Source organism: Wyeomyia smithii, chromosome 2 (assembly GCF_029784165.1).
Source record: "Wyeomyia smithii strain HCP4-BCI-WySm-NY-G18 chromosome 2, ASM2978416v1, whole genome shotgun sequence".
NCBI classification, from domain to species: domain Eukaryota; kingdom Metazoa; phylum Arthropoda; class Insecta; order Diptera; family Culicidae; genus Wyeomyia; species Wyeomyia smithii.
Window position 1 is genome coordinate 18,592,237 of NC_073695.1, and position 25,735 is coordinate 18,617,971.

The following is a 25,735-nucleotide window of genomic DNA, read 5'->3' on the forward strand; positions in this document are numbered from 1 at the left end:
ATCAGAGTGGTTTCAGTGATGAAATAATTGATAGATTCGCCCGTAGAGCGGATCGTAGAATTCCGCTGCTGTACAAATGAATGCTTAATTGAGAATTTCTAAGAATAAATCTGGTGTTTGAAGACGATATTTTTATAAATAAATTTGATTCTTTTTATGACAGCTAATGATAGATTTTCAGCAAATATGAATACTAAATCAGATAAATGCAATGCATGTGTTTTATTATGTACATTTCTGGCGATGGCCACTGGGGAAGGAGGAGGGGAGGGGGTAGGTGTTTGTATGGAACAACCTTGAGTGCACAGTAAATATCCAAATCCACGAGACGCCACTGGTGGTAGATCATGTTGTGGTAGTCTAGTTCAGGTTTCAAATTGAACTATGGTTTGTTTGATTTCTATAAACATTTTTTAAGAGAATGATCGAGCATCAAATGCAGTATTATGAAAAAAAATGCTTTGTCCGCCATTACTGATTTTTCTTTTGCGTACCGCCTGAAGGCTTTCGAGTATCCCCAGGGGTACGCGTACCCCAGGTTGAGAACCGCTGATCTAACGTTACGAACGCGGCTGATGTTTCGCCAGCTATCCGCACGCATGATTTCGATCCCTCCAGCGTCCGACTTAGCCCGACTCAGCTCAGCTCTGTCGAGAAACCGACTCAGCTTAATCAGTTTTGTCGAGAAACCGTGCTCCAGCATGATCTGCCACAGCTCGTTTCTTTTCACTGAGTCGTATGCCGTCTTGAAATCCACAAACAGATGGTGAGCCGGTAAGTTGTACTCCCGGAATTTCTCGAGGATCTGTCGCAGGGTGAAGATTTGATCCATCGTGGAAGAATAATACGGGAGAGCACTTTATATGCGGAGTTGAGCAACGTTACGCCTCGATAGTTGCCACAATCCAACATAGACAGATTGGGCATATGGGGCCTTCCAACCAGTCGTTCAGCATTTGTTCATTTGCCCAGATCCTTAGTATTATCTGGTGGATCTCATAGTACAGCCGCTCACTTCCCGCTTTTAGAAGTTCGTCCGTCCTTCCCAGTGGCCTTGCCGTTTTTCAGCTTAATGATCGCCTTTTTCACCTCCTCCTGTGTTGGTGGATCCACAGCTTGTTCATCACTCATAATCGTTATCCTGTTCCTGCTCTGCTCATCCGGCTCCTCACCGTTCAATAGCGCCTGAAAATGCTCCTTCCACCTGGCTGCAACCGTCGGTTTATCAGTAAGCATGTTGCCGTCCTTGTCATTACACATGACCGGCACAGGGAAATTCCTGCTTCTGACTCTGTTGACAGTTCTATAGAATCTCCGCACGTCGTTTTGAGCATTGCTGTCCTCTGCACTGGCGAGCACCTGCTCCTCGTACTCGCGCTTCTTCCGACGGTTGGTTCTATTTTCGACAGCTCTTGCCCCCCCCCCCCCTCTCTCTGTTCTGACGCGTAGCCGCAGTGAGCATGCGGCTCCTGGCACGGTTCTTCTCATCTGTCGCTCTCTGGCACTCGGCATCGAACCAGCCATTACGCTGTCTTCCACGCGTCGTACCTACTACCTCTCTCGCAGTCGTTTCGATGGTGCCGTGAATACTGCTCCACAGCCCATTTATGTCTTCCACTCCTTCCTTGTGCTGTTCTGCGATCCGTTGATCCAGCTCTCTGGCGTATTCTGCTGTCACGCCATCAGCTTCCAACCGCTGAATAATGAAACGCGTCGTCCTCTCTGTGCGAGATTTCAGCACGTTCGACAACTGTGAGCGGATCTTACAAACGACGAGATAATGGTCAGAGTCAATGTTTGGTTCACGAAAAGTCCGAACATCAGTAACATCCGAAAAGTGCCGACCGTCAATCATACGTGATCGATTTGGGAGCAGGCATCTCCATTTGGATGCCTCCAGGTGTGTTTCCGAATATTCAAACGTGAGAAATAGGAGCTACATATGGCCATTCCTCTGGCCGCGGCAAAGTTTATCAGCCTCAGGCCGTTTTCATTGGTTGACGAGTAGAGGCTATGCCTTCCAATGACCGGACGGAAGAATTTCTCTCTCCCAACCTGTGCGTTTGCGTCTCCGATGACGACTTTTACGTCGTGTTTAGGGCACTCGTCATAGATTCGCTCAAGCTTGTCATAGAACTCATTTTTGACTTCATCGGATTTGTCGTTTGTCGGTGCGTAGGTGTTGATTAAACTGTAGTTGAAGAATTTCCCCTAATCTTCAACACGCATATACGGTCATCTACGGTCCTCCACCGGATGACTCTTGTTTCCTGATTTCCCATCACTACGAAACCGACGCCCCGTTCCGCTGCTTTGCCGCCACTGTAGTAGATGTGGTACTTGAAAGAACTGCGTGCAAAAGGGTCTACTGCACGGAATTCCCTTTTTCCAGAATGTGGCCACTGAACCTCCTGAATCGCTTCGATTCCAACTCCCTGCCGCTGTAGTTCTCTAGCAAGCAAGCCAGCCCGCGCCGGTTCATTGAGAGATCGGACGGTTCAAGTACCCAATTTCCAATCGTTTACCTTAATCTTTTTCCGTGTTCGTAGCCTAGGTCTTTGCCGATTGATCCGTTCCGTATTTCTAATTTCGTTGTTCGTTGAAGAAAGGTTCCGGTATGCTACCTTACCAGGGTCGCGATACCTACATCCTGCTGATGGGGCTGCTATCTAAGGTGTAGCTGGCGGGATACAGCATTCCATAGTTCAGCCGCCCGCTCCGGGTCAGACGCTGTTGTACGCCGCCTCTAATATGGGGGTACAGCCGCGTACGACCCCCTTCCCAGTCTGCATACGACCATAGTTTCGTTTCCGGTCGTTTCCGGTCGGCACCACGTGGAATTTGGGATAGGAGTTGCTGGACAGAAGTGAATGGCCACATTAGGGTCTCAAGTTATACGTGTCCAGCCATTTTCCAACCAGAATATTTCATATAATTTGTAAATATCATTTAATTATTACAGTTTTCATTGATTTTTTTTTATCATAAAAATATCAGTACAATACACAAATATTTTAGACAATATTGCTTTGTTATTGACTTTGAAGTCATTAAGCAATTATGCACGGTGGTCGAAAGTCTTGCAATCGTTTTGAACGCTCAAACTAGCTTTTGTTCAAACACCGTGGACCATGTGACTGCAGACTCCATCATAATAGACGGGGTCGTGGAAGCTGGATATATTATGCTGAAATTATATAAAAACAATTCAAAAAATGCCTAATTGTAACTACCCTTCACTTCCCTGAGCACGAGACTTCCACTCTAAGCTTTTTTTTTGTTACGCCTTTTGAATGCTCATTAGTTCGAACCGCATGTTGCATGTTTGTATCCATTATTAGCCGCAGTTGTAGGTAACGAGCCTATTGGGCTAATCAATAACACCGCACGAAAACGAGTAAAGCTAGAGGTGCAACCTTTTATGTTCCAATCGGTGTTCATCGGTACACTTTCCAGCGTACATTTCCTTGAGTGGGTCGATCGAATCAATGGGGAAGCATAAAGGAAACCGATTTGGATTAATTTCTTCACGCATATGTTTTGCGTCTCGCAGTTTTTTTTTCGCGCTTCATAATGTTAATCTAATTTGGAACAAATAAAATTTATTCATCATCAAGGAACTCAAGGACGGCAATTCACGACAGTACTTTTGTCTTATAAAGATAACGGATGTAACTTAATCCGCAAAGTAGACCAGATTTTTCAACTTCGTCTCTCCTTTTAATTTATACCTTCACCTACCAGTTTCCTAATGAATCGGGAAGCCTTTTCTACTTGTACCTAGCATCCTCTCGTCAACCTACCGCCCAGCCGCAGTCAAGTGTAAAGGAAACCCTCACCCCTTTTTTGATTGATAAGTGCTCTCGGGAAAATATACTCTATTCAAATTTTTGCTCCTCTACTTCGCGGGATTTCACTGTGCACGCTCGTCGCGAAACAGGATACGAGATACACCCACCATTACGTTCAGCTTTGTCTTTTGTTAACTGGGTAGGATGACATTCCGGGGAAAAAGGTACTTCTGTAGAGCTGTTGAAGTGTGCGACGAAGGATCTACTAAGTACAGTCGCGTCGTGCATTTTATAAGCTCATAGCTGCAAGCAGCCCAGCAGCATTAGTGGACGGGAATCATGGTGTTGAGCTATTCATTATTATAAGATTTCGACATTCCAACACTGAGGTATTTCAGTTAGTCTGCTACATTAGAAGTGCTAAGACAGGTGATAGTAATCAATAATTGCTGTAAAAAATGAAAGTGTTGATAAGAAAAAGGAATACAGTTTCAAAATGTTATAAAAATTTACAAGGCCGTCAACGTTATGTTGTTTGGATTGTTTTTGTTTGTGTTGTGCTTGGCCTTATATCTGATGCTGGGCAAAAAAACTAAGTAGAAAACTTTCTTTGGCATCTCGGAAACCTAAAGACGAACAAGGGGATCAACTAAAATCTACTCTTATAAAAAACATGGATGAGTAATTTGGAATATTATTTTGGTCTTGTAGGATGAAAAGACAGTGCAAGATAGAAGATAAACAATTTTTACGAACCATTGAATGCATCATTGATTGAAATGTTCTACCACACACTTCTGCATGCGAGAACGCCACTGTCTACATTTATCCTATCACACATTTAAATGTGAGGCTACAGAACTGGTCTGCTCACTCACTGCTGGTTTCCGAGCCGCTCGCTCTGCAGCTGCTGGCAATGACCTGCATTGTATCTGTGGGGCTCATCGTACCGGTTTGTCATTCTATCCACCAGATAGGCTAGAATAGATCCGGACATTCGGCTGAAAGCAACTGAGCTCGATAGTGGCGTTAAATTATTCATCAAATTTGAAAGCCACACTCTCTGCTCTTCATAATCTGTAGTACATGAACTGTGATAAACAATGAGCCACCTGCAGCGTTTTGCATTAGGCGATTAAATGCGAGTGGCAGGCTAGGGTTTTGTTTTGTTGGTCATTTAATATATATTCTGGTTTATTGATCAGTTTAAATTTGTGTTCTTTGTACATTTAGCGTTCAGCTTAATCGTTTTTCTCTACAACGATCAAGCCGATTTGGACACTCTATGTTGTGGACATTTATTGTGATACTGTTGATCACTTAAGGGGGGACCCTACTCTAGAAGGTCGAAAAATCATGAATTTTCATATTTTTTTTGGCTGTCTAGAGTAAAGTGAAGTGTTTGGCTATTTTGGCTATTGATTAAGGTATATTTGAAGATGTATTTTCCATGTCGTGAATGTAAATATAGTGAGTATTACACTGTTGGCAGCTGGGAACGTGGATGCTCTCTCTAAATCAGTACCTAACTGATGGTAAGTTTTTCTCAGTTCTAGTAGACCGATCGGACTGAAATTTTTTTTCAGTATATAGAAACATATTATCTATCTTGTTACGTAGCCGTTTTTGAAAATTCAAAAAATTGCCAAAATGGCGGCCATTTTAGTAAAAAAATTGTTTTTTTTTCATGAAAAATCACTATTTAAAAAATCATAAAACATTGAAAAACTCAGATATCAAAAAACGGCTACGTAACAAGTTAGATAATCCATTTTTACATGTTAAAAAAAAATTCTACAAAATCGGTTGAAAAAACATGGTTTCGAGAGAAGCGCTGCTTACAGCGTAATCCTCACTATATTTATATCCAGAACGTGCAAAATATATCTTCAAATATACCTTAATCAATAGCCACAATATCCGAACACATCACTCTACTCTAAGCATCCGAAAAAAAAATACGAAAATTTCTTATTTTTCGACTTTCCAGAGTAGGTCCCCCCTAAAGCAAAGCCTTGGTGCTACATTCCGATTCGGAACTCGACCTTCTGTTTATTATACACAGACTTCGCAGCCAACTGTTAAGTGTACAGGACAATTGCGGGGCTAGCGCTACGATCCTACTGACACAAACAGTCTCTCCCGAGCCGAGACTCGAACCTACGACGACTGGCTTGTTAGACCAGCATCGTACCTCGAGACCAGCTGGGAGGGTGATGGGTCCCCCCTTAAGTTTGCAATTAATATACAGGTCGGACTCGATTATATAGAGACTCTATTATATATTGACTCGATTATATATAATTTTAGAATCGATTATATATAGAAGCAAAAAAATTTTGTTCTTGAATTTAAAATATGACTTATCTAGAGCTAATATATCGTAAGAGAATATCTACAAAATACGTAACACTTGATAAAAAAAGGAAAAAGTAGAAAAAAATTTTTAAAAAATAATTTTGAAAATTGTTTTAAAAAATTTAAAAATAAATAACTAAAAATACTTAAACAAAAATACCTGAATAAAATTAATTTCAAAAATAAAAAAAATTGAAAAAAAAGAAATTAAAAAAAAAATTTTTAATTTGAGAAATTAAATACAAGCAAGTTGACAACTCTACATATACTTTTATAATTTTTTTAAATTTTTTTTACATTTGACTTTACATTACATCAGGAATAACTACAAGATATGTATATTTTTTTGTAAGAAATGTGTTTTCTGACTTTTAGGGGGATGAATCAAAAATAAAATTCTTCTTATTTATTCGAAAACAACAAATCATTTATGTAAAATAAATATAAAACATTTTTTTTTTCTCTGATTCGATTATATATAAAATTCGATTATATATAGTGAAAAAAAATCGGAGACTATATATAATCGAGTCCGACCTGTACTGGTAAAATCAGTGATATACAGTACATAATAGAAATAATGTTTTCATATTTTTGTAACAGATTTATGTGGGTAATAAATCGTTTTATATAAAAACCTTGGGCTTCAGGCCCCAAGTGTTAACCAAGAGAAGTAAACTATCTTACGATTGCAACATTCCTTCTATTTTCAAAATTTATTTGATGTTAGAAAAATGTTTTTACTATTCTAAGGCTCTGCTGATTCAACTATCGTCACATAACATTGATTGAGTTGAGTATTACTACTGTTCAAGTTGCGACACTGCAAAAAAAATAAAAATCTCTCAATGCTTACACTGATTCACATGACTGACTGAATGATACGCTAAAGTCGAAGGCGTTAATCATAACTTATATAAATAACTGACAATTGAAATCTTGTTGTCTCTTCCAGATCTATCAGCACTTACGTTGGTACACTAACCCACAAGAGCAGCGATGGATCGTACGGATATTGTTTATCGTGCCCATATATGCAACCTATTCATGGATAAGCTTACTGTTCTTCAACTCCGAAAGTGTCTACGTGTACTTCTTCACGGTACGGGATTGCTATGAGGGTATGTTTGAAATTGCACTTGAGAAAAAAAAAACACAATAACTAATCAATTCCGTTATTCGCAGCATTCGTCATCTACAACTTTCTGTCACTGTGCTACGAGTACCTCGGCGGTGAGGGCAACATAATGTCCGAAATCCGCGGCAAGCCCATCAAATCATCTTGCCTATATGGGACATGTTGTCTTACCGGTAAAACCTACACCATAGGATTTCTGCGTTTCTGCAAGCAGGCCACACTGCAGTTCTGTCTGGTGAAACCCCTGATGGCATTCATCATCATCTTTTTGCAGGCATTCGGACACTATCACGATGGTGATTGGAGGTGAGCTATGCCATCCTATTTATGCCACCAAAATAGTTCGAAAGGACGGTCCCACAAATTCAATTAAATTTTCCATCCGATTGACGTGTTACCGCAAATAACGGATTTGGGTGGCAAAGCGGAAAAAGACACATACGGCACAGTCGCACGATGTGACGGGAATCAACTTTGTCTGGATATGCTTCCATATGGTCATATTCAATCGTGGTGGCAGCTAAAGTAAAGCTTTGCCGCAAGTTTGCACTATGAATGATTGGCACCGCATCGGCAGACCGTAGTTGCTGGAGAGGTCTCGATAAGAAATTGCTTGTGTGTTCTACAACTATAGCATGGATTATTGTTAGCCTCTGCCATTCCATTCGAACTTTTGGAAATTCTTTGTCTTAAATCGTTATTGATTTTGTAATTAAGTTAGCAAATTTGTGGTTCTTAACGTTCCTTTTATGAACAAATATTTCTAACGTGTTTTATAACAATTTTATGTACATGTATAAAATGTACAAAGACGAAAATATTTCTATTGTATAGTTGGTTAGTGATACCCTTCTCTGATGCTGATGATGTCAACTATTTCTTGCAGTGCTGATGGTGGTTACATCTACATAACCGTCATATACAACATTTCCGTCTCATTAGCCCTGTATGGGCTCTATCTGTTCTACTTCGCCACAAGAGATCTGCTGACGCCGTTCGATCCTGTGCTGAAATTCTGCACCGTGAAATCTGTGATTTTCCTCTCCTTCTGGCAAGGTAAGCAGATGTAGAAAAAAATCCAATAAAGCAAACCATTCAATGCTGTTGTTTGCAGGTGTCGGATTGGCCATTCTGGAAAAAGCTGAAGTAATCTCACCCATTGTTGATGCTGGCGGCTCAACGACATCGGCCGGTACGGTGTCCGCAGGCTATCAGAATTTCTTCATCTGCATTGAAATGCTGTTCGCTGCGATTGCTTTGCGATACGCGTTCCCATACCAGGTGAGTGCCTTGGGTAGTAAGAACCACGAGCATAATATAATTATTTATAACTTACACTTGAATGCAGGTTTATGCTCAAAGTTGTATAACTGACGCGCACGGCCGATCAGTAACGATGCAATCAATATCCAGCAGTCTAAAGGTACTGTTCCACCCAAAAACAATTCGACACTTTTTATAACCAGTATAATTATACATTTTAGGAAACAATGAATCCTAAAGATATTATGACGGACGCAATACACAACTTCCACCCGCAGTATCAACAGTACACACAGTACAGCTCAGGTATGCGGTCGCCGAGGGCGATTGAATCAAAATTAAATTAGGCTAGTTTTTTTCTCTCATCCTTCTCTAATGCTAGTTCATTGTTGTCAAAAGTATATTTTTCTTGTTACTCATCCTTTCTGCACGCTATACATAGTTCATGATTTGCGCTCCAGCAGAAGAAAACTATTTACTGCTTGATTGTTACTGTTGCTAAATTAGGTCAGTTATGTGGTCGATGTTGGTTTTTTTTTCGCAATTATCCGCTTGAACGTTATTTTATATTTTCATATGAAATGTTACTTTTCTTTCTCGTAAGTTGTGCATGATTGTCGTGTCATTGAATTAGTTTTTACTGCAAAAAGGCACGAAAGATCACCACCAAGATTTAAGGTAAAAGCTAGTGTATAATAACATCGCTAGGTCCGCGCTAATCAATTGGAAATAACTGAACGTAAAAGGTAGTTTGTATGTTCGTTAGTTTTTTATGTAGCGGAGCTGTTTCCACGAAGTTTTATCGATCTATTTTATGGGAAAGTAAAATGTCAAGTTTGCTTACTCTAGACCAGGTTTATACACGGGGAATTCAATAGAAGCGTGCATTACAAAGCTAACGTTATGTTCTCTATCATTCAACATAATTTTAATCGTCACCAAAAAAGCGCATCTCGTCTGTTTGCATTAACTTTAGTAACTAATTATGGGCCTTTGTCATTTTTAGCGTTTGTCGACCATTTCTCTGCAAAAACATCAACTAGAAATAATTCTGGAAAACTAACTCACGATTCTGAAAAAGCAGAATCTGAACCCGAAATATTATAAGAGCGATCCTCTAGTGTTCAATTACCTTTTAATTCCAAAATATGTTGAAAGGCACACCTTGCAAATCAGTAACGTGGCCAATGATTCAAAAAAGAAAACGTAAATTAGATGGATTGCAGTTTTCTAAATCTTATTCGAGATTACCTTTTGCAGTCCAGTAATTTGTGAGAAAATTGTTAATTGGCATGTGTCGGATAACACTTTATTATCTTTTCAAATGCGCATTTTATTTTAATGCATTATTGGAAAACCATATCGCTTATCACATATACAGCTGGGCAATCTAAAGCGTCACGACGGGATCTATGCTAATGGTCATCGTGATACCCTGGATCCAATGGTGAAAACACATTTTCCAGGTTTGGTTGTAAGGACGGGATCAGTCTCCTTTGTTTTAGGTGGAAGTTGTTCTACGTAGACTTGCCCAATATCTACTAGAACAGAATAAACTGTATCAGATATGGCAAATGGAATTTTCACGAGAACCAGGGTGGGAAATGTGATGAGATCCTTTAAGCCTTTCAAATCTGCAAGTAAAGCAGTACTAATACAGTCTCTAATTGAGATTTTAGGGGCCAGCTCAATGTTGAATCATATTTCATAAAAAATAACAGTAATCTTCATACCTAAAACGGGAAATCGTGATAGGAAGCATTTAAAATCATTTAGACCCATTAGTCTTTCTTCGGTTTTGAAGACTATGGAGAATGTTTTGAATGATTTCATTCGTTCATCTTTCATGTACACAAAACCGCTTCCGAAGTTCCTTATTTGCCTATCAATCTGGAATACGCTGGTTATGAAAATTGAAAAGTCACTTCTGATTTAAAAGGCACGTCTGTTACGGTGTATATGATCTTTTCAGAAGCTTAGAAGCAAAAGGTTTCGAGATTGTAGGCTTTGCGGATGACATCGTCGTCTTGGTAAGAAGAAAGTTTTCAAAAGACTCTAAAGTATACTCGGCCTACAAATATTTGCAATTCATGAATGTGCACAAGAAATTGGCTAAGAAATGCATGCATGCATTTTTTCTGATAGCCAAGCAGCACTTAACGCACTAAAAGCCTTTATATGTACCTGTAAGCTAGTATGGGCGCATCCGTTCCCTGAAACGACTGACAGAAAGGAACTGTTGCGAGTGGCAATAGACTGAGGGGGGTTTCTTCCGTAATTTTAATATCAAAAACACGTAGTCTTACAATGTCTCGGGGATATTATAGTTTTCCTGCAATGAATCACATATTGTAGTACATTGCTGCCTATTTTATTCTGTTAAATGTGTATCGTGTATAACCTAACTCTTTATAAGTTTTCATTTTATTTCTATGTGATCCTCCCTCTTATAATTTAAACCGTATTTTTAGAATCAGGAAACAGAGATTCTTCTAGGTTAAGTTTTAGGTTAATTGGTTGACTATCTCTAGATGCACTCCATAACGGTTTTTTAGATTAAATATAGATGTAATATAATTTTAAATAGGAATACTCACTAGGTAGGTTTAATCTAATTAGTTTTAAGTATTTAGATCGTGAGTGCGCGGCCAGCTAGGGATGGCCAACAGGAACCAAGTATGGTTATCCTGGGTTCCTGGTCACTGCGCAGTGGTAGGCAATGAAAGATCCGATACATTAGTTAGACAGGAGTTATGTACCGATTTTATTGGCCCAGTGTCATCAAGCGCCTTGAAAGCTGAATTGAAAACCTGGGAACATCGGACGATACAAGGAAACTGGTCAGTGCGTCTTGAGCTGCCCGACAGATCAGACGTATTTTCGGTTGCTTGTGGACTGGTCTTTGACTGCCTATAGCTTCAAAGTTTGTGTTTTGTCAGTGTGTCTTTTAAAGATTACCCGGAAGTTAACTTACATCAGTCTTTCTCAAGACTACCTATTTCTTTCTTTCTCAATACTTGCAATTTGATATTATTTTTGAACTTTTTTCGTATCACCTGAAATGGCAGGACGAAAAAAGAAACCACGCATCGCTACAGGGAGGAAAAGAGAGGCATCTCTTTCTGAAACTAGCTTATGCAGTGAAAATTTATATGATATTCTGCCTGAGCAAGAAGCCGGCGAAATTGAAATGTTCGAAAGTAAACTATTCAAATTTCTGTAAAAAAGGAGAAAGTTCCACCTATTGTGGTAACTATTGCTTCTGAATTTAATATTTTTAAAAAAGAACTTTTTACGTTTCTCTCCGACGTCAAAATTACTTATCAAATTGGCCGAAGAGGTGAATGCCGTTTACTGGCCCAAACATTGAAAGATTGGAATCGTCTTATTCAGTATTTAACTGAAAAGATGTATAAATTTTTTACATATGATACGAAGAGCGCCAAGCCGTTCAAGGTCGTATTGAAAGGTCTCACCAACGATCAAACCGTTGATGAGATCAAAATTACTTTGACAGAATTACTTGGTATAGCCCCTACCCAAGTAATTCTGATGAAACAAAAACCACGAGGCGAAAACAGTCAGCGAACTGGAATTTCCCTTGTAAATTATTTAATTCATTTTAACCGCAGTGAGGGTAATAACTTAATTTTTTTTGAAAAAGCACATGCTTTATATAACGTGCGTGTAAAATGGGAATTATATCGAAAGTTTGGCGGAGGTGAAAAGCATATCACCCAATGCCGTGTTTGCCAACGTTATGGCCATGGTTCAAAGTTTTGTAACATGGACCAAAAACGCCTCATTTGTGGAGACTCTTCTCACAAAAAGGACACATGTCCTGTGAAAGAGAGTAAAAATTTTCGCTGTGCGAATTGTAACGGCAACCATATATCGAATTTTTATCAATGCCCAGCCCGTTTAGCAATTGTTAAGGCAAGGCAAGGTAAACAAAATTCAAAACAAACTTCAAAACAAAATTCTCCAAGCGTACCAGTGACGCATAGTCTACCTACTCCTTTGCATACCCGTTTAACATATGCACAGGTTACAGGTAGTTCGAACATTATACCGCCTAGTGTTGGTAGTTCGAAAATGACCGTTAATAAAATATTAAATTGAAACGCTCGCTCATTGAAGGCCAATGAGAATGAGCTTTTTAATTTTTTAACAGTAAATAATGTGCATATTGCAATTATTACTGAAACATTTTTGAAACCTAACATAAAATTAAAATATGATCCCAATTACGTGGTTCATAGATATGATAGGATTCAGGGTTCCGGCGGTGGAGTTGCAATTGTTATTCATCGCCGAATCAAACATCGTGCTCTTCCCCATCTTGAAACGAAAGTTATTGATACTTTGGGACTTGAAGTTCAAACTGAACTTGGGATCTTATTTATTGCCGCAGCATATTTACCATTTCAATGCACACGTGAGCACAAAAATTATTTTAAAGGTGGTTTACAAAAACTCACCAGAAATCGTTCGAAATTTTTTATAATCGGCGATTTTAACGCTAAACATCGTTCATGGAATAATTCTCAAAGTAATTCCAATGGCAAAATTTTATTCAATGATTGTTCTTCAGGATACTATTCTATTTTGTCTCCGAATAGTCCTACATGCTTTTCTTCTGTAAGAAACCCTTCAACAATTGATTTGGTGCTTACAGATCAAAGTCATGTATGTAGTGATTTGATCACACATGCTGACTTTGATTCTGACCATCTCCCAATAACTTTTTCTTTTTCACATGAATCAGTTTTAAACCCTATGAGCTCTGTTTTTAATTATAACAAGGCTAATTGGGAAAGATACAAAACTCATATTGAGAGAAATTTCAATAATGAGCCTGATTTGCAAAACGAAGTGAATATTGATTCCGCTTTGGAAGCATTAAAATGTGCAATTGTTGATGGCAGGAATTATTCTGTTCCAAAGGCTCAAGTGAAATTTGATTCACCAATAATTGACGAAAATCTTCAACTTCTAATTCGTTTGAAAAATGTCCGCAGACGTCAATATCAACGTTCTCGTGACCCTGTTTTTAAAACTATTTATAAAGATTTACAGAAAGTGATTAAACATAGATTTACTCTTCTGAGAAATCAAAATTTTGAGACTAAAGTTGAAAAATTGAAACCATATTCAAAACCTTTTTGGAAGCTGTCGAAGATTCTTAAGAAACCTTCAAAGCCTATTCCAGTTTTAAAAGATGGTGAACGTTTTCTCGTATCCAATGACTAAAAGGCTCAAAGACTTGCTCAGCAGTTTGAGAGTGTTCATTGAAAATGAAGTCGCACGTCAATTTGATTTAAATTCTTCCCAGAATTTTTTACCTGCAGAAATAATTGAAACTAACTTGAATAAGATTAAATCAATTTTTAAAAATTTCAAAAATATGAAAGCACCTGGTGACGATGGAATCTTTAATATACTAATCAAACATCTCCCTGAGAGCACAATGGAATTTTTAGTGAAAATTTTCAATTGCTGCTTCAAAATTGCATATTTTCGCAAATTATGAAAAAATGCAAAAAATACTCCAATTTTAAAACCGGATAAGAACCCAGCTGAAGTTTCAAGTTATCGACCAATCAGTTTGCTTTCTTCAATAAGTAAACTGTTTGAGAGAATTATTCTTAACAGAATGATGTCACACATCAACGAAAATTCAATTTTTGCAAATGAACAGTTTGGATTTCGCCATGGGCATTCCACAACTCATCAATTGCTCAGAGTTACTAATATGATACGAGCTAACAAATCTGAAGGTTATTCCACTGGAGCTGCTCTTTTAGACATAGAAAAAGCATTCGACAGTGTTTGGCATAAAGGTTTGATTGCGAAATTGCAAACTTTTAATTTTCCAATTTTCTTAATCAAAATTTTAAAAAATTATCTTACTGATCGAACCCTGCAGGTTGTCTATCAGAATTCAAAATCTGATAGATTTCCTGTCAGAGCAGGTGTACCTCAAGGTTCAGTCTTGGGTCCAGTCCTGTACAACATATTCACTCCAGATCTTCCTGATTTGCCTCCAGGATGCACAAAGTCATTGTTCTGCGATGACACAAGCATTTTCGTAAAAGGAAAAAGTCTTCGTGTCATATGCAGTCGATTGCAGAAAAGTTTAGATATTTTTTCTTCCTACTTGCAAAAGTGGAAAATCTCTCCCAATGCTTCTAAAACTCAAATGATAATTTTTCCGCATAAGCCTAGGGCTTCTTTCCTCAAGCCAAACAATAATCACGTTGTCAAGATGAATGGGGTTATTTTAAGTTGGTCCGACAAGGTTAAGTACTTGGGACTAATTTATGATAAAAAACTTATTTTCAAAGAGCACATTGAGAGTATACAAGCCAAGTGCATCAAATATACGAGATGTTCATATCCTCTCATTAACAGGAATTCTAAACTTTGTTTAAAGAACAAACTTTTGATTTACAAACAAATTTTTAGACCAGCAATGCTTTATGCTGTACCGATCTGGTCAAGTTGCTGTTCAACAAGGAAGAAAACGCTCCAAAGGATTCAAAATAAAATTCTGAAAATGATTTGAAGCGTCCTCCTTGGTTTGGTACACTCGAATTACATAGACTTACTGGTGTTGAACCATTAGAAGCTATGTCAAATAAAATTATTAACAATTTTCGACGAAAATCGTTGCTATCCTCAATTGCTACGATAAGCTCTCTTTATAGCCAATAAGTTAGCAATTAAGTTAGTTGTAAGTTTACTTCCCCTTTTCTGACAAGTAGGTTTAAATCCCTACGAATGATAAGTCCTAATTGCGAAAGCAAACAAATCCTAACAATTAAAATTACAAATTTCTAACAGTGTTGAGAAGTCACCATTTGTGATTGGACACACATACTCATTATTTACTAATATTTATCATAAATACTTAAGCTACTAACAAATCCCCCCTAAAAAAACAAGGAAACTGGATATGCTCAGTAGGGCTACGCCAGTCGAAACGCTTTATAAAAGCAAGCGTGAAAAAAACACAAAAGATCAAAATAATGGTCGCAGTGTTCCAAATCTTGCGAAACAAAAAAAAAATCTGGCGCTAATTCGACAAAAGCTGTTATCGTTCCTTCAAATTAAAAGAGGAAATTTTATCTAAAGACTTTAAAGCTTGGGAGAGAAGAAATTCCATTTAGTGAATAGGTTAAATACGTAGAAGAATAACTTCATGCCCAACTGAACTGGAATGCACAACTTGACTATGCAATTACCAAGGCAGTCAAAACTAATTCATCATAATGCAACAGTTAATTCAATTTGCTTATAAAAAACTATGTTTCAACCACTGACGCGTTACACATTCAAGTGGGTAAAATTGAAAAATCCATCCAAGCCAAGGAAATTTCCCTGGCAGCTTTTCTTAACATCGAGGGAGCATTTGATAATGCATCGCACAACTCAATGCAAATAGCCATGGAAAGGCATGGCATAGATGGGAACATAGCGTAGAGGGAATGAATTTATGCAATGCTGACTAGTCGCGGAGTAACTGCTCAACTCGGCGACACGTCCGTAAAAAGAAAAACTACACTTGCTGTTCAATGGTGCAGACGAGAGGGGTTGAGGGTGATTCGCCCCAAAGCAACTATTGTTCCTTTCACTCGAAAAAGAAAAAGGATTATTCCAAAACTATAACAATAATCAGACCAATAAAAAATTACGCCTCATTAGGACACCTAAGAATACTGAAAGATTTCCAAAAAAAATCATATAAAAAGCAACGAGGATTGGGTGGAAAAGAAACCAGACTTCAAAATTCCCTACAGAATACAGAGAAAGAAGGGAAAGTTGGAAACAAGGTGGATACAGAATTCGTGACGGCTCACTTTGCTTCTAAACAGACGATTCTGAAGTAAACGTTTCCGAGGGAGCGGGATTCACAGGGTCTGGAATCAATACATTTTCCCCATGAGACATTAGCCAACAGTAATCCAGGCGGAAATATACGCAATAATACTAGCTTCGGTCTTGTTAGACTCAATGAAAAGGACCTGAGGATATTCATAGTTCTAACTACAGGATCAACTCAAGAAGCTAGGCAAACTTGACAATAACACAGTGTAACAATTTTTTTGCCTTTTGGCTTCTATGTGTGATTTTTTGATGAAATTTGATGCAAAAATAAATTTCTCCGAGTTTCAAAATATTTCAACTTAAGGGGCAACAATGGCGCCATTTTGAATTTTTGAGAAATCGGAAAATTTTGATGTTTTTTCGACGCCATTTTGTTTTAAGACCAAATATCAAAATTCTAAGAGTTTGTCCACATATAAGCATCTTATTACCCATCTTTAAAAACAACATATCTTCAATCGGACAAAAACTGAGCTCAAAACGGTGATTCTACGAAACCGGTTTTGGCATGGTTTTAGTATATTTCACAAAGCAAAATAATATCGAGTATGTCTGAGCATTAATGGTAATGCGCTAATATCTAAAAATGGTAGTCAAATTATATCTTATATTGAGTATAAAATACTCAGAAATCGATTGGTAGGTGTCTGATCTACGTAAAATGTCAGCAATATGTCGATTTTGCCCCAATTCCCCTACATTACAAAAATAGGTTTATCTCGACGTTAAATTAACTTATTTGAAATCGGTTTAATGTAATATCAAGAGTGTAAGCGATACCTAAAGATACAATAACAATTTTTCTTCACATGATCTTCTCCTTTTTGCGGAGCATTTGATTTTATCGAAAACGCGATGATTCTGTCTCACAGCTGAAGCTAGATTTTTATGTTCTGACCGGTCCTGGCCAAAAATGCAACCCCTTCCCCGCAAGAGGGGAAGGATCATGTAAAGACAAATTGTTGTTGCATCTTTGAGTATCGCTTACACTCTTGATATTATGTCAAACAGAATTCAAATAAGTTAATCTAACGTCGAGAAGAACCTATTTTAGTATTGTAGGGGAATTGGGGCAAAATTGATATGTTGCTGACATTTCACGTGGATCAGACACCTACCAATCGATTCCTGAGACTTTTTTACTCAAGATAAGACATAATTTGACTACCACTTGTAGATATTAGCGCATTACCATTAATGCTCAGGCTACTCGATATGGTTTTGCTTTGTGGAATATACTAAAACCATGCCAAAACCGGTTCCGTAGAATCACCGTTTTGGGCTCGGTTTTTGTCCGATTTAAGATCTGTTTTTTTAAAAGATGGGTAAGAAGATGCTAATATGAGGACAAACTCTTAGAATTTTGATATTTGGCTTGAAAACAAAATGACGTCGAAAAAACATCAAAAATTTCCGATTTCTCAAAAATTCAAAATGGCGTCATTGTTGCCCCTTAAGTTGAAATATGATCAAACTCGGGGAAATTTAGTTTTGCATCAAAATACACAAAAAAATTATATGTAGAAACCAAGGCAGAGAAAAAAAGTTAATTTTTGTGGCACTGTGTAATGAATGTCGCTTTTGTGGCATCATTGCGCAACGTAGCAAGGACATCAACTCGCCCTATGTTGATGAACCTGCTCGTCTTGGAGTATGTATTGGGTATAACTAAGCTGACCAACTCCCGAATGAAAAAAATCCGGACCATTCCGTCAATACTCAACCTTATTGGATAGTCAGGTAATAAAACCAAACTTTTGTCAAACGTTATATCATTTATTTAAAGTTTGATGAAAACAGAAAAAATAAGAGATTAAAACCTGTTTCTAAAATGTAATCGGTTTTCCATCTTGCCGGAATGTATGCTTAGAATGTGTAGAGAATGTGTTTTTGATAGTTGATTTTCCATCCGGGGCTGTACACTCAATATCACAATCTGTGCTTCCTTTTTTCAGGAAAAAAAATTTTTCCTTCAGGTGGTCGTTGAATGAACATTTTCTTCGGGCTCTGCCCATTTTTCATAAAAATTGCAATTTTCTAAACGCCTCAGGAACAAAAACGTTTTTTTTCTTCTTCTGAAAACGCAAGTGGTGACTTAGAACTAAACCTGCTGACTCTTGCTTTTCGGGCGCGAAAAATACAGGCAAATATTTTTGACAGTTCTTGCATCTCCTTTTCGATTTTCGTAAATTGAACGAATGTCAACATTTAAACTTGAGAGGAACCCTTGGAAACTGCAAAATTTTAACGAAAGATCGAATCTCTGCTATCAAATCCCCATAAAAAAAACTGAGGTGCATTTAAACTTGATCAAAAAGCGTTGAGAGTTAATTCTAGAATGTTTAATGTTAAAAGTCTGGGAAAAATCCGAACATTGCAAAAACTCCGGAAAAAATCCGGACAGAAATTTAATCCGGACACCACCTCTGAAAATCCGGACCGTCCGGAGAAAATCCGTACGGTTGGTCAGCTTAGGTATAACACAATAGGTCAAATAATGGTCGCGCTGTTTCAGCCTATAAGGAAAAAAAGACAGTCAGTGCATTATGGTTATGCACCTAAACCGTTAAAAGGAAGTGGGTTTGAGACCAAAAATTGGTGGATATTAGAGTGGCCGTATTTTATATGGCTGTTTTTGAAACCATCGATCTTAATGAGCGCAGGGCTGAAAAAATTTTTTTATCTCTACAATTAGTCACAAAAATAATGTTTAATAGACCCACAAAGCGCTTATATTTTAGCAATCGGTATACCTGACAATTTTACGGTTTTTTTTCTTTCAACATATATTCTCGATAAACGTATTCAAATACACTTGTATTTTTATGAAATAGTAACGTTACCATTACTACCCCTAATTATGTTTTAACTTTTGGTGTTTGTTAATAAGTGTTGATTTTGAATGAGGTGGATATTTTTTCCGGCGCTATTTGTTAAAACGTATTTCGATGCAAGATATGCAATTATTTAAAATAACCAAACATAAAACCTGCGAAAAAAGATAAAAAATAGCATGAGAATCTATTTTTTGAATATAAGTATTCGTTGGTTTATTTAATGAACTCATATCAACTTCAAATTTTCATGGCTTATTTTTGGAAGAAGAAGGAAACTGTTTTCTGCCCGGCGCTCATTAAAATGGCCTAATGTTGCAAATATGGCCACTCTATGGATATACACATCTATCATATGCCCAAAATTCGCTGGCCTAACAAGCCAGTCGTCGTAGGTTCGAGTCTCGGCTCGTGAGAGACTGTTAGTGTCAGTAGAATCGTAGCGCTAGCCCCGCAATTGTCCTGTACACTAAACAGTCTAAACAGTCAACATGGAAAAAGGGTGCTCTGAAAGGTCAAAAGAACGAAAATTACCTTATCAAGTGATATTGTTGATCATCTGAGTATACTGAACATTTTTAAAAGAGGACTGATGATGAGTACGAATAGAGACTGGATGGCGTATCAGGATAACTATGGCATTTCCAGCGTTTACCAACAATATTTCAAGCAGAGATTTGTGTACCTTTTGGATGTACGAATGTTTCTCTGATTAGAAAATACGAACATAACATCAAATGTGAATCATTCCAAAAAAGCACTTCGAACTCAACAAAAGAGATCTTTGCACATACGTAACCCTAGTAACAGGGCAATGGTATTTAAGGTTGTGTTGTGTAGTAGCCACCACGTGGCCGGCTAAGATTTTTCAAAGACACAAGGCTCGGAAAAAGTTAATGTGTTACTTGTGAAAACACTTTCTTATGTTTTAATCACCATAACAAATATGTGGATATGTTTTCATAAGTGGCGCATTTACTAAATAGTGATTTTTTAAGAATTTGGAGCTTCGTCACTGAACACAATTTTCCGGTGAGTTAAATATGGTTTATTTGACACGGCACGATACAATTTTAAGTTTAACTGACCCAAGTACACTTTTTATAAATTCTAGATTAGCGGGTAAAGGAGGGAGGCACTTTTTTTATTTCTCGCGGCCGACTACGAGCTAGTGGGGATTAAAGGTGAGAGGAGGGGAGATACAATTCTTGCTTAAAACTAATTAAGATATACGATCTATTTGTGTTTCGACTGGTGTTCTTTTTTGTTTTTCAAACATAGATGTAGGCTCTTCGTGTTCGTGTCTCCAACGTCGTATACGGGTATTCTGACAAATAGACAAAAGAATATTAATTTTTAATGTCAGTCTTTTTCAAATAACAGTACAGTTGTGCCATGTACTGAAGATCACCGCTTCCCAGAATGTCTCTAACGGGAACGTTCGGTTGTTTTTCTCGGGCCCGGAGAGAATCTATAAGCTCGGACCTAACATCACATAATTCGGGACACGACCAAACAACATGCTCGATGTCATGGTAGCCCATCGCCACAAACGCAGTGATTACTGTCTACAAGCCCTATACGAAAGAACTGCGTGTTTAACGTGTAGTGATTGGACATAAGTCTGGACATCACGCGAATGAAGTCGCGACCTACATCCAACCCCTTGAACCATGCTTTCGTCGATACCTTAGGAAAAATGGAATGTAGTCACCGTCTCAGTTCATCTGAGTTCCATGATGATTGCCAATTGTTGAGTGTTCTCTGACGCAAAATGCTATAAAATTCATCATAAGCAATTGGTCTTACATAAATATCGCCATCAATAGCACCCACCTTAGCTAAAGCGTCAGCCTTTTCATTACCCGGAATGGAACAATGAGAAGGGACCCACGCTAAGGTAACCCGGTAATTTTTATCTGTTAAAGCACTTAAAAACCGCCGTATTTTCCCCAGGAAATACGGGGTGTGCTTCACAGTCTTCATCGATCGTAGAGCCTCAATGGCACTGAGACTGTCTGTGAAGATGAAGTAGTGGTCTATGGGCAGGGTTTCGATGATCCCAAGAGAGTACTGAATAGCAGCAAGATCTGCGACGTACACGGAAGCAGGATCATCGAGTTTGTAGGAGGCGGTAAAATTTTCGTGGAAAACACCGAAGCCAGTGGACTCATCTAGATTAGATCCGTCAGTATAAAACATTTTATCACAACTCACATGTTTAAACTTATTTGAAAAAATCTTAGGGATCTCTTGTGGGCGCAATTGATCCGGGATACCAATAATGTCCTCTTTCATGGTGGAGTCGAAGAATTTAGCATTGTTAGAAGTATCTAAAGGTGCGACATTGAAGGGAACGTATGAAGAAGGGTTAATATCTTGAGTCATGTAGTCAAAATATAAAGTCATAAATCTGATTTGGGATTGAAGGTCGACCAACCTCTCGAAATTTTCAATTACTAATGTGTTCATGACCGTACATCGAATTAGCAACCGGTAAGAGAGATTCCAAAAACCATGTTTCAACGGAAGTATACCCGCTAGCACTTCGAGACTCATCGTATGGGTCGACTGCATGCAACCCAAGGCAATACGCAAACAACGATATTGTATTCTTTCTAGTTTCAAAATATGCGTGTTCGCAGCGGAGCGAAAGCAGAAACAACCGTATTCAAGTACTGACAGTATTGTTGTTTGGTATAACCTTAGAAGGTCTCCTGGGTGAGCACCCCACCAGGTTCCGGTAATCGTACGAAGAAAATTAATCCTCTGTTGGCGTTTTCGCGTCAGATACCTAATATGACAAGCCCTGGTACATTTAGAGTCGAACCAGATCCCGAGATATTTATATCACCCTGAGTGATCGTTTCACCCGTTAGTAGGAGCTCCAGCTGAGCTGGGTTATGCTTCCTAGAAAAAACGACCAACTCAGTTTTCTCCGGGGAGAATTCGATACCCAGCTTAAGAGCCCATTCAGACAAATTGTCCAAGGTATCTTGCAATGGTCCTTGCAGATCGTTTGCCTCGCTGCCAGTAATGGATACAACGCTATCGTCTGCAAGTTGCTTTAGCGTGCATGAATTTGCAAGACATTAATCGATGTCATTGACGTTAAAATTTTATAAGAGAGGGCTTAAACATGAGCCCTGGGGAAGACCCATGTAGCTAATTCGGGAAGTTGTCGAACTACCATGTGAGAAATACATATGCTTTTCTGACAACAAATTGAGCAAAAAATTATTCAAATTTGGTGAAAGTCCCTGCGAATGAAGTTTCTCGGTTAAAATTTCAACAAAGACGGAGTCAAAAGCCCCCTTAATATCTAAGAATGCAGAGGCCATTTGCTCTTTCCGAGCAAAGGCGAGTTGAATTTCAGTACAAAGCAACGCTAGGCAATCGTTCGTTCCTTTGCCCCGGCGAAAGCCAAATTGAGTGTCTGACAGTAAATTGTTTGTTTCAATCCATTTGTCTAGCCGTAAGAGGATCATTTTCTCCATTCCGGAGGCAAAAGAGCATAGCAATCGGCCTATAAGAATTGTAATCAGAGGCAGGTTTCCCGGGTTTTCTAATAGCAATAACTTTCACCTCCCTCCAGTCGTGCGGAACAATGTTTAGCTCAAGAAACTTGTTGAATAAATTTAACACGCGTCTTTTAGCAGAATCGGGTAGATTCTTCAGCAGGTTGAACTTGATTCTATCACAATTTTTCGGTAAAAAAGTGGATTTTCGGAAAGTTGTTCTAAGGCCCAAAAATTCGATTATTTGTAAGCGTTGTTCAGGCGTAAGTCTGTTCATGGTGAAATGGCAAACCAAACTGAGTACATTAGACTTTGACAGCTGTCAGAATTCCCGCGTGAACTGTGAAATCTGAATACATGAAAAACCAAGTAGCAAAAAAATCACCCTTTATTACCGAGTGGTATGAATTTGAAAATTCGAAGTCGACCACGTGGTGGCTCGAAGTCGGCCATTGTGGCTTTCAAAAGAAATTTTTTGGAGCAAAGTTATGGCAAGAGTAAACTTCTAGAGGTCTTTCCAGAAAATAATCGTAAAAGTTATAGTCATCTCTTTCATCGAACATATAAAACCATGACAAATGCTTTTGTGAAAATTAGTTATTTTACCCATCCCATGCCTCTAGCTTTCAGTATAGTACATAAATAGTAGATAACATGACATAGCTATTTTGTGTACAACAGAACAGTGTGTAAGCAGAAAGTTACTCTTACAGCAGATAGCATAAATACTGTCGCTCCTTTTAATGTGAAAAGTGATAAGGCGCCTCTCATATCCCGCTGGCCAGATTGTCAAAAAATATGTGAAGTAATAAAAATGCTATATTTTTCCCGAAATATATCCTCATATGTAGTCTTCTAAATATACAAACAAACCGTTAAAATATATTTCCGTTCCAAAACAATTGCAGAATGCCCATCGCCAACACATACAAACAAATCTTTATTGTCCGGGTAATATCATGCGGCGCAATATTTAAAGAGCTATTATCATTTACGGGAAGAGGAACTGTATTCTACTGATACTAACAATAACAGCTCATCCAACAATTTCTGCATCATAACTGACATCAGAAATCCATTCTAGCCATATACGGCTGACAACAATGTGATCCCTCGCACCATTTTGGTTTTACGATAGATTAGTCGCTCTCCAAGCGTGTTTCATAAGTCATATCACACGAAATCGCTAATATCCACTTTGTCACGCTGTTTAATTTTACCAGCACACCATCACAAACCTTGGCATTACCTTGCCATAGTTGCGTAATACACTTAGTGGATCACACTCACGATTACACCTTACTCCAGTTATTTCTCGCTTTAATCCCACAGAGATAAACGTCGGACTCAAAAACAGTAGCAACAGTCGCAATCATGATTCATCGTTTTTTTTTTTTTGCAACTGAGCCAGTTATTCTCAATTGTGCTTATTTTATTTCAAGTTTATTCATTGTTTTGTTTATTTTTTTTCCTTCCATCTGTCTATGCCCACTACCCTTTTGCAGAAGTTGTTTCGCAGCAACCCTACGAGAGACTCTAACTAAAATCGGCCTAAACATGTGGCGAAAAATCAAACCTTCAACAACAACCTAGCCTTAAACGATAGACGGTGATCTACAAGTGTAACATTAAGCTTCTTAAGAAATTACCGCCTTACTAGATATCAGTTTGAAACAAACAAAATCAAAACAAATTTTAGGGAAGCAAGCCAGAAGTTACGGTCAAAATTCTTCTTGTTTTTTTCTCTTTGCGGAAACTCTTTCTAATGAAGCATAGCTTTTAACAATGAATAAAAACAAACTGAATAAACTATTTTACTAGAGATTTAGAGCAAAAACTTACGGTCCGACGATACTTATTTTTATTTTCCACCGGCTGTTGAAAAACATGAGCATTCTTTTATTATTATTATTATTTGACGTATATTTTAATGAGAACAATTAATACTAAGCGAAACAAATGTGTATTATAAGACTTTTGACCTACAGAAATCAATTAATAATGTTAGGGAAACTGTAAAAAAGAGACATAAAACAAACATCCGGCAAATCAGAACTCGTAAGCAGATCAGTGTTAGATAACGTATCTTATATATAGAAAAAAAAACAACAAATCCAGATTCTTAATCGTACTTGAGTGTTAAAAATGTTGATATAATAATCTGAGTAGTAATATTTGCTCGCCGAAAACGTACCATCTCTCGCTCAGCTTGACTGTGGTTCAACCGAAACATAAAAATCTTTTACCATTCTCCTATTCTTTTTATCCATTTAATTCAAATAAAAAAAACAGTTTCGATCCCAATGCAACCTTCGAACTTAAAAACTTTCGACGTGAGTGTTCTGCTGTAATTCTGCATGCTTTTCTGTGAACTGCAAATATTACTGCTTCGATAGTCGTTAGTGTTTACTGCCTGCTAAGTTCTAAGTGCCCCCAGCTCACAAAACGGTTGGGTTAGCATGAATTGCTTGAAAAGAAGACTTTTAGCGAAAAAAGGTGAGCCTCGCGGTATCTGCTCTGCCGGTGGTTATGTCAAGTATCAAACCGTCTCGGCATCCGCAGGTAATCCCGATAGCTAGTTGTGATTCGAAAGGAACGGTGCACTTTCCTCTACTGTAAGTACCTTTTAAAGCCGAGTAAGTAAATGAATCTTGTATGTATTCGCTATTTTTTTTTAGTCAAATTATCGAAAGAAAAACATTCCATGCGCTCAAGTGAACTTTACTACATACTTCTTAACCATTCTCTTCTCAAAAGTATATTGTTTTAAAAGTGGTTGATTTGATGACATTTTCAATGGGAAAAAAATCGTAACAATAACTTTTTTGCGTCATTCAAAAAAAAATATTGATTAAAAAGAGATCTACAAAATTTTGGGTTATTTAGTAATAAAATGTGGAAATCAAATTTAAAAAATTAAATATTAAAATGAATTTTGGATTC

The 25,735-nt window shown here is 37.9% G+C and overlaps 1 protein-coding gene across 8 annotated transcripts in view; it reads left to right on the forward strand.

Moving 5' to 3' along the window:
- LOC129720188 (transmembrane protein 184B) overlaps nucleotides 1-25,735 on the forward strand; it is a 67,215-nt gene that overhangs the window by 38,774 nt on the left and 2,706 nt on the right. For 5 of the 8 annotated variants that reach the window (XM_055671630.1, XM_055671626.1, XM_055671628.1 and 2 more), the window contains 6 exons: nucleotides 7,105-7,270; nucleotides 7,335-7,593; nucleotides 8,174-8,343; nucleotides 8,402-8,568; nucleotides 8,636-8,710; nucleotides 8,772-8,856. In XM_055671630.1, coding sequence (XP_055527605.1) covers nucleotides 7,105-7,270; nucleotides 7,335-7,593; nucleotides 8,174-8,343; nucleotides 8,402-8,568; nucleotides 8,636-8,710; nucleotides 8,772-8,856 — 922 coding nt within the window. The other 3 variants (XM_055671631.1, XM_055671632.1, XM_055671633.1) reach the window with 3 other exon arrangements.